Here is a 10346-nt window from a genome sequence, read left to right on the forward strand (position 1 = left end):
GACACCGCCGTCTATGACCTGACCTATAAACCCGTGTCCTAAGGGACGTTCGGTTTGATGGATGGCTTCACAAGGACAGAATGAAGGGAACAAAGATATGAACATTTAACTACAAACGAAAAATGTTAATATATTATGGATGAAAAGAGAGAAGAATATTTTATATATAATATAGAAAAATAGTTTTGTTTATACTATACATTAAACTGTTAATATAATATTATTGAAAAAAGACTGCATAGATTTCGAAATCTAAGAACTTAAATAAAATGACTTAAATGCGAAAACATTAAATATATAAGTTCTTCAATTTATTTTATTCCTAAATATATAAAAGCGTTTCAAGAGTTTTAAAGTGCAAAAGTGTTCACAGTCCATTTCGTGCTCTGCAGTTAAGGAAAATATCGTGAAGTAACCTGCATCTACTGAAAGTAGCTCTGAGTTTTGTTTTATCTTTGTTAAAACTAGATAATCATTACGAACATTAACTAGAAGCTAACCTAGTATAGTAAACGACAATGTGGTCAAATTCCTAGCATTGAATTCCGTTTGCTTAAGCCACGATCGTGGTGTTATAGCAATCGTAATTGTATTTGGAATCAAATATGATTATCCTAGATTTCTATTAATCAGGTCAATCTTATAGCGCTATTACGTGTATGAATAATAAATAAAAAATAACAATTCAAGCTACTCGGTCAAATGGTAATATTCGGTATCGGTTTGTTCTGGTTTGTGGTTGAGACACTCCGTGTAATTACCGGCTCAAAAGACGAAGGGTGCTGGCGCATTGTCGGCGTAAAGAATGGGTTACACTTCTCACAATGCCGACGTCTATTGACGATTGTTATCGTTATAACGTCCACTTGTCACTTCTAATGTAAATTAATAAATACTACTTACGATGCTGTCAAAATTAACTACTCATGTGTGTGTATGTATTTATGTGAATATGTGCCGAGATGACTTAGTGAATCCGAGCCGAAAAATGGGGGTTCTAACCCGAGAAAACATCACTGAGCACCACCATGTACACAATGATTTTTTTTAAATAAAAAAACATCTGTGTTCGGCAGATAATCATATAGTTACGATTGATGTGCGACATGTATATTCAAAACCTTCACCTCAAAAAGAGGAGAGGAGGCCTTTAGCCCAGCAGTGGGATATTCACAGGCTGTTACGGTATGTATATTCACCAACCAGTTTTAGAGGACCGTGGTGGAAGAGGAACTTAGGAAGAGAGCCCAGCAAAGGGACATTTACAGACTGTTACTGCACCATGCTATATGTATGTTATAACAATCAACCGCAACGCCTCGATTTTGACGAATGAGGTGTCGTTATAAGTGTAGAAGTTTAACGGATGTTATGACTGATGATGATGATTGTGGACTTACATCATCAGATATCTGCTATTGAAATGATAAACTACGTAAAAGCCGTCATTTTTGTAATCTTATATACCGTCATATAACATAACATTTTCTTTATTTGCAACTAAAATGTAGTTTAGTTCCACTAAACATTTTAAAATATTGTTTGGTATAAAATATATCGGACGAAGCGTAATTGCTCTAAATTGAAGGAAAGTAAGGCTCGATGGTTTAACAGAAATACAATAGATTAAGCTTACCTAAAATGTAGAGTTACAGGAGCGTTCACGTGTAACGTCGGACTAACATAATCACTGGCACTTGCATAATACACTTTAAAGTCAAACTGTAATATTAAATGGTACATATCCTACATGAAACTATTCGATATTGTATACATTTAAAATCTCAATTCTACAGTGCTATAGATAAACAGATTATTATTTTCATTATAAATAGGTTTTATACAAAAACTTTTTTAATTTTACCTGCTCTTAGTTGTTAAATAAACTTCTCTTATCAAAGTTTGACTGTAAGATTCTTTTGAACAAAACTACCTAGTCTAGTCTTTGCGCAGCGTTTTTTTTCTTAAGGTTTGTTTCAGTGTGTGTTAGTTTTATGATTCGAAGCCATTTTGCCATTTCACTCCAAAATGCAAAGTGAAATGGAACATATCGTTGTCACTAGGGCTCGCACAGTACCTTTGAAGTTATCGTCTCGCGACGGATCCGACGAACCGCTACGGACATGTTTGCGTTTCTACAGATGATTCTTTTCCCACAGTGCGTCGGTGCGGGCTGGTCGGCGTCCGTAAGTCATATCATGCACCATGGGACCTTTAGATCGCTTGGTAAGCTGCATATTGGAAGTGTAAGAAGTAATTTATACTTGTTTTTTTACCAAAAGTTGTTTGTACAGAGAAAATTGGATATTGTCATTTGTTTTTTATCAAATGACAGGACTCCGTTTGTATTACGTTCACTGTAAATACCCGTAAGTGTAGTATGACGTGAAGCGCGGCGTATTCTTTGACATTGTTAAAACTGCATAATAATTGTCAAACACATTCGCTATTGAAATACGATTCATTGTGACAGTTCAAGCCGATGATAGGCTTAAAAATAACACACAAAAGGAAATCGAAAACTAACAAAGCGCGATATCCAACAAAACGAATCGGATTAATGATTTGCCTTCAAAAACGAATGTTAGAATTAGAACCTTTAATAGCTTTAAAACGTCGAAGCCTGCCATTTACCTTTTATTTAGTCTCGCTGTACGTATGAATATATTAATTAAATATTTCGTTTGTTTAAAGCAGGATATTTTATTTTTTATTAGCGAATAACTTTAACATTCTGTCTACTGTGTTTTTATCAACTTGAAGCATGACCTAGTTGGTTATTCGTTACCAAAGCTTATAAAAAAAAACATATTAATTTTAAATGTTTTACTTTTTATTGGCTTTGTGAGTTATATAATATACTAAAAAAACGTTCAGGACAATTTGAAGCCGAATTATAAATATAATTTTGACACATTTTACTTATCGGTAGGGCTTTATGCAAGCCCGTCTGGGTAGGTGCCAATCATTCATTAGATATTCTACCGCCAAACAGCAATACTAAGTATTGCCGTGTTCCGGTTTGAAGCGTGAGTAAGCCAATGTAACTACATGCACAAGGGATATCTTACACATACATCTCATATACATCTTAGTTCCCAAGGTTGGCGGCTCAATGAAGATGGAAGAAGTGATTTGTTAACACTTCATACAACACCAATATCTATGGGTGATGGTGACCATTTACTATTAGGTGGCCCATATGCCTATCCGCATACCTATATATAATAAAAACATAAAATCTCCGTGGTCTATCAGTCAGTGATTCAAACCAGCGCCCTCACTTAGGATCCACATAAAATACTTATTAAATAGATAAATACGTGTATCATCCAAAAAATTTGACAAAACTGATCGTCATCAAACTTTTATAACCAAGATATTATGATTGATTATCTAAATATTGAAGGATCATGTATTTACTCTTTATCTGTTGCAAAAGAAACCAAAATGTGTACTAAATAAAGTACATTCTTAGATAACAGAATTTTCTGCAAATTGTATTGGAATTAATTTCCATTTATCCTGTTTTATTCCTTTCCAAATTTTAACATACCTGGAACATATAGTACTATATATTCTTCATCATCATCATCACCCTTTTCGCGTCCACTGCTGGACATAGGTCTCTCCAATGGCACGCCACTGAGCTCGATTTTCAGCTCTTAATCTCCAACCGCTGCCAGCCACCTTGCGTATATCATCACTCCACTTAGCTGGAGGGCATCCTACGCTACGGTTGCCAAGGCGTGGTCTCCACTCCAGAACGCGTCTACTCCAACGATCGTCGGTTCTGCGACATATGTGTCCAGCCCACTGCCACTTCGGCTTACTAATCCTTTGGGCTATGTCGATAACCTTGGTTCTCTGTCGGATCACCACATTTGGGATTCGATCCTTCAGAGAAACTCCGAGCATAGCCCTCTCCATAGCTCGCTGAGCAACCTTAAAATGGTGGACCAAAGGCACTGTCAGTGTCCACGTCTCTGCTCCGTAGGTCATACCGGTAAGACGCACTCGTTGAAGACTTTTGTCTTCAAGCATTGCGGTATTCGTGACGAAAAGACTTGACCGAGTTTTCTATACGCTGCCCAGCTCAGCTGTACTCTTCTTCGTGCTTCCCCCTCGAAGTTGTTTCGACCCAACTGCAAAGTTTGCGCAAGGAACACATACTCCTGAACAACTTCGAGAGGAACTCCGTTAAGAGCTATTGATTCCGGACTGACGTGTTCGTTGAACATTATCTTGGTTTTTTCCAAGTTCATCCGGAGACTAATTCGAGCAGAAGAATCAGCCAGGCTGCTCAGCATATATTGCATGTCCTGCACGGTTTCTGCCACGATGATGATATCGTCTGCAAATCTCAAGTGCGAAAGGTACTCACCGTTTATGTTTATGCCCCGCCCTTCCCAGTGCAGCGTCTTGAACATTGACACAATGACATCCCCTTGTCTACCTCCTCGATGCAAGAGGATAGGGTCAAACTGCTGATTTTGTACTTTGACGGTCATAACAGCAGCGTCATGTAGGCCTTTCAGCACTTGGATGTATCGCCAATCGATTTGGCACCGTTGTAAGGACACCAGAACAGACCAGGTCTCAATAGAGTCAAAAGCCTTCTCATAGTCCGCAAATGCTAAGCACAGGGGCTGATTATACTCTTCGGTCTTCTGTATAATCTGCCGCACTGTGTACATGTGGTCTATGGTTCCGTACCCTTCGGTGGTCTACGGCTTTGACCTAGTTTTTGAACAAAGACTTTCGACCCCCGATTTTGCTCAATCGCTTCTTTTATAAAGCGTGTATTGGAGTTTCGGAGATCGCGTCTTACTAGCTTTGAAATTTTTTTATTAAGATCTGACGAAGTGACTGTAGGGTTTTCACGTCGTTTTCGCATTAGCTCTAGAGACTCTCCCGAAAGTTTGGACCTCTTGCCGGTGTTTTGCGCTGGATATAATTTCGTCCCCTCGTCCCTAAGGATACCCACCACTTGGTCGAGTTCTTGATTGATGTCAACGTCAGTAATAGTTTCCAAGGCAGCGAATCGGTTTTCCAGTTTAAACTGAAATGTACTAGACTCCACGGCTTGGATCAATTTTGGTAGGAGTGTAGACCTCATTAGATTGGCGCGCTCGAGCTTGTAGTCAATATTTAGAGTGCCTCGTACAAGTCGGTGATCACTTCCGGTATTGAACCTTGTGATCACAGAGACATCTCTAAATATTCGCCTCTTGTCCGTCATAATAAAGTCAATCTCGTTTCTAATCATAGCGTCTGGGCTTCGCCACGTCAACTTCCGTTGAGGCTGTTTCTTAAAGAAAGAATTCATCAAGAACAGACCCTCTTTCTCCAAAAAGTTGACGAGCATTTGCCCCCTATGATTCCTGCTTCCAAATCCGTGTTGTCCTCCTACCGATTCGTTGCTACTATGTACTCCCACTTTAGCGGTGAAGTCCCCCATGACAACATTGAAGTGGGCCTTTTGGGTGGTGTGCAATACCTTAGAAATGTCTTCGTACATTTCTTCCACTTCATCATCTGAGTGTGTCGAAGTAGGTGCGTATACTTGGATAACCTTGAGGCTATACCTCTTGGTGAGTCTGATCACAAGATACGCTACCCTTGCCGACACACTGGAGATTTCTAAGATGTTGTCAGAGAGAGCCTTGTGGATCAAGAACCCGACGCCACCTTGGGATGGTTGGTCTCCCTCTCTGAAGTACATAAGATGGCCTGATTATAAGGCTATGGTATCCTCTCTCTTTCTTCGGATTTCACATAGCTCCAAAATATGCCAGTTCCTCAGCTCTTCTTCGAGCTGTGCCAGGTGTTCGTCGAGCCGTAGCGTGCGTCCGTTATACGTGGCCAGGGTCAGTCGGTGTTGGCGGCCTACCGTAACCCGGGGATTCTTAGCACCCCCTGCCCCACCCTTACCATGACCGCTGCCTTGGCCAAGAACAGCGGGGCGACCGGGAACTAGGGGCCGTTGCGTATAGGTGTGTGCCATAAAAGGTTATATATTCTTATATGTATAAAACAAAATTATTTCCTAAAAAATAAAGAAACATGACACATTCGCAATCTAAGTTCGCCGGTTTTAACTTTATTATCTTAATTCAGTAAATTACACGTTCCTATTATGCGTATTTGCGTCTTATTTTTACCATTCATTATATACTTCCAAAAATGTATCCGGAGATTACTCGGAGAGGGTAGGACAGAGACCAAATGTTCGACTCTAACCTTTCCGCGATGAACCTGTCGGGCACGGATTGAAGCGGCTACGAAATCGTTTTAGATATCTGTACTTATTGTGAATAATTATAAATGTGATTATTTGGTGATAGGGCTTTGTGCAAACCCATCTGGGTAGATGCCACCCACTCATAACACATTCTACTGCCAAACAGCAATACATAGTATTGTTGCATTCCAGTTTGAAGTGCGAGTGAGCCAGTGTAACAACAGATACAAGAGACGTCTTAGCTTGCAAGGTTAGTGGTGCATTGGCAATGTAAGGAATAGTTAATATCCCTATTATAGTAACCCTACCTATCATCATGACTGATTTACCTATCCGCCGCAACTTATTAAAAATAATAAAAAAAATAAAAATTATTATTTAGATTTTAGAATACTTATGAATCGTCAAGCGATACTAGCGGTTTGTAATGTGGATTCTACCGAGAAGAACCGGCAAGAAACACAGTATTTACTCTTTTTTTTACAAAAATACAAATTTTTAAATGACGATGATAAAAATAAAGATTCAAATGACGAAATTGGCTAACCATTATTTGTAATTTTAATATCATTTTGTACTAATGTTTTCACATACAATAACATTAAATACCTCACTAAACAGAAACCATATGAATTTAATTATAATTTTACAACTTGCCAAAACAATAAAAATGGAATCACGTCTTAATAATTGTGATTTTAGTTACTAAGCAAAACAAAAGCTATTTGAGGTCACACAATTTATTTTCAGACAGTATAATTATGTATAATGTTACATTAAAATGCAAAGATCAGTCTGAGTACGGCTCGTTACTTGCTAATAGGACCACGTCTCTCTCTAACGTCTACCTCGAAATAAGACCTAAGGGTACCTCACACATCTTTAATGACTCAGAGTTATCGCCTTCAGGCGACTTAACATTCGGGTCGTACGCTACGTTTTAATTGATCACGGTTGATTATTTCTTATTAATTTGTTTGTAGTGGACAAATTATATCGTTAAGTATATATTATTATTATTAATTTGTTTGTAGTGGCGGAGTGTTGGCGGAATTTAGTATATATGGATTTAGTTTTATATAAATTAAAAGGTTTTATGATAGCATATATGAGCCTCTAAATCGGTTTTACAGACACCCAAAGGATACACCAATCTGTGCACCATACCATTGTATTAATTGTATTTTTTTATATAAGCAGCCTGTTTAACAACAGATCAGGGGTACACAACATACCTACTAAATTATTAAAGAAAGTGTACTGTGTAATTTAATATTGCTTAAATATTTGTCTTTGATTAAATATTAAACGTTATTATTTAACTTTTTTTACTTTAAGCATTTTATTATTGTTATTAGTATACATATTATCCATTTTCAATAAAACAAAAATGTTTAAGTTGGCTGTTATACAAAGTTAGATTTAATTATTATTATTGATATGAAAATATATAAAGAAAGATCTTATTAAATTTAAAATTGTTATTTTGAGTCATTAATGCTTAGAATAGTTTGGCAAAGCCCTTAAAACATTTGCATAAATCACAAATTATCTATACTTCGTTACAGGCACGTAGCCAGAAAATAATGGAATTAGGCTAAAATCTCAATGGTAGCTCAGCCCAGAGGTGAGGTTTTCCACAAACTTGAATAAAAAATTGCAATCGCCAATCTGATACAGTGTATATTTTTAATTCACAGATATTAATTAATTTATATTTATATAAAGGAAACTTAAAATGATTTTTAATTACACCAGCTTACAATTATTATATTTTGCCTTTTTTTAAAAAAGCAATTACATTTTGCCTTTTTTTTAAAAAGCAATTACAATACGTATGCGTTTTTTTTTCTTTTTCTGACGTGTATCTACGCTAGTTGAGTGGTTCGTATGCCTCATCGTATAACAACCGACCATACTTTTTCAATCCAGTCATGTCAAATGTCAAAATCACAATATCATTTATTAAACTTATTTATAGATTACAAACGAAGAAGTACATTAATTAATTAATAAAAATCTATAATTAAATATAACTCAATAACTGGGAGAATTTTATCCAAACTATAATGCAACTTTATAATTGTGTATAAATCTGGTTAGTAAAATAATGTTATATGCACACAATACGTACGTTATAAATATTAATTTTATTATACCTTAGTAATATTTTTTTGTAATGGCATACCTGCGTTTAATAACGTTCAAACTAAAAAAAAATGCTAGGTAGTTGATCATTTAGGGAAGGTTGATATATAAATATAAGCTGTCCTGAATAGTTTGCTCTTTATTATCGCTCTTGACTATTGACAGGTACGTCGTGAATTTATTGTGCTACAGAAATTTCTTTATTTCTTTAATTGGATTGATGTTACGATTTCTAATTTTATTCAACACTTCTATCAAAAGATATTGTAGTTTTAATTTATATTGCTTGAAGAGTTCTGTTTTAAAACAATCAGAATTAGGATAAATTTTATTTATTCCCTTGGGAAATCCTGATAAAGTAAAAAATATTATAAAAAAGTCGTGTCGTCAAGTAGGAAGTGCTTTTTTAGTTCCTTGATAATACGTAGTGTTGCGAGTTTTTAATAGATGGCGCTAGGCGCTAATATAACAACACCAACGTTCAACAGACGCTAGACAGCAGAATTAATTAGTTCAGTACGAGAGATTAAGCATAAATTTAGTTTGCCTTCAAGTATTTTTATGATACTGAAATAAGATTGTACTATTTTTATATATATGCTATACATTGGGATTGAACTTTGTAGTGTTATAACTGGAGTAAGTACCAACTTATTCATAGCTATCACATTCCAATGTAGTTTTTTATGCATTATTTTTATTTTGTTTATTATAATCTCGCGTTCATCACTGACAATATAAGACGTTAACTAAACTTCCAGCCTTAAGATGCTAGAGCCATAACCAATTTGTTTTTGATAACTTGCTTTGCGCGTAAATGGATACTAAGTTTAAATCTCGAAATATCTAATTAAAAACAAACCATCACGTTCAGTTTATGAAAAAACGAAACCACAATAGTGTACTTAAAAATATAATAAAAATTACCTTATATTTTATAACACTGCCTTTATCTGAATTGATATTGCTAAAAATGTTTTTAGATAATATGTTTTTAGATCAGTGGAGCCATCCTGTAAGAACGTTATGAATTTTGATATAATGTAATATAACCGCTGAACACGATCGTAAAAAGTCATAAGCTGATATGCATTGATAAAAAGAAAATTATCACATTTAAAGGATACACACAACAAAATAACATTACTAAGTACCTATTTAACATTATATGAGTGGAATACGAAGTGAGTTCATACCAGAATTGTACAAATGCTTTGGATGCAAAAATTTTTGTATTCAATTTTGTTTTCCATAATGTTACATTACAAAATTACCGCAGTGGTGTGATATTTTTTTATGTATCAATTTGTAGATGTATAATGTGTATTTTATAACTATATTTATTACCAGCTTAATAAAAGAGGTTATAATCAATTTATTTCTAGTTAATTTGTAATCATTCATAGTCGTATTTTATATTTAATTATTACTAAATTAACTGTTTTACTTTATTTGAACGAATGTTTATAATCAGGCATTTTATCAAAATTTAAGAATTATTTTAAGAAAATATATATATTGATTTTTTGACAGAGGTTTTCGACCAATCGATAAGCAAGCACATACACGTATGTATGTGTTAAGAATATGTCAAATCATTAAAAAGTAATAAATTTGTCTATGGTTTCATCTTAATTTCTTTTATTACATACTATCGACCGCACTGATCAATTCCTTCATTCTTCTGAATTCTATGTGACAATGGCGATATAATATGTGCCCTGTTGGCATTTAGTTAGCAGACAATTAAATTATATAATATTTCTATAAATTTGACGATCATGATTGATCAATACTTCGTATTGACGTTACCAGGCACATAACACGTTAGAGCGGGATTATGTAAGGTTGAGCTGGGGCCGAATTCTATTAATTTATAACGATTACGATACGTTCCCGATTCATTTCTGATACAACTTTGAATCATCTGTATTTATTTAAATCGGAACCGAAC

The 10346-nt window shown here is 35.2% G+C and overlaps 1 protein-coding gene across 1 annotated transcript; it reads right to left on the minus strand.

Moving 5' to 3' along the window:
- Nucleotides 1-4717: 4717 nt before the first annotated feature.
- Nucleotides 4718-5329, minus strand: LOC126774715 (uncharacterized; the record flags this gene model as incomplete). The annotated part of the gene is made up of 1 exon (XM_050496252.1): nucleotides 4718-5329. A coding segment is annotated over exon 1 (612 nt), but the record flags the coding sequence as incomplete, so codon positions are not given.
- Between the last annotated feature and the right edge of the window lie 5017 nt (nucleotides 5330-10346).

Source organism: Nymphalis io, chromosome 17 (genome assembly GCF_905147045.1).
Source record: "Nymphalis io chromosome 17, ilAglIoxx1.1, whole genome shotgun sequence".
Taxonomy (NCBI): Eukaryota; Metazoa; Arthropoda; class Insecta; order Lepidoptera; family Nymphalidae; genus Nymphalis; species Nymphalis io.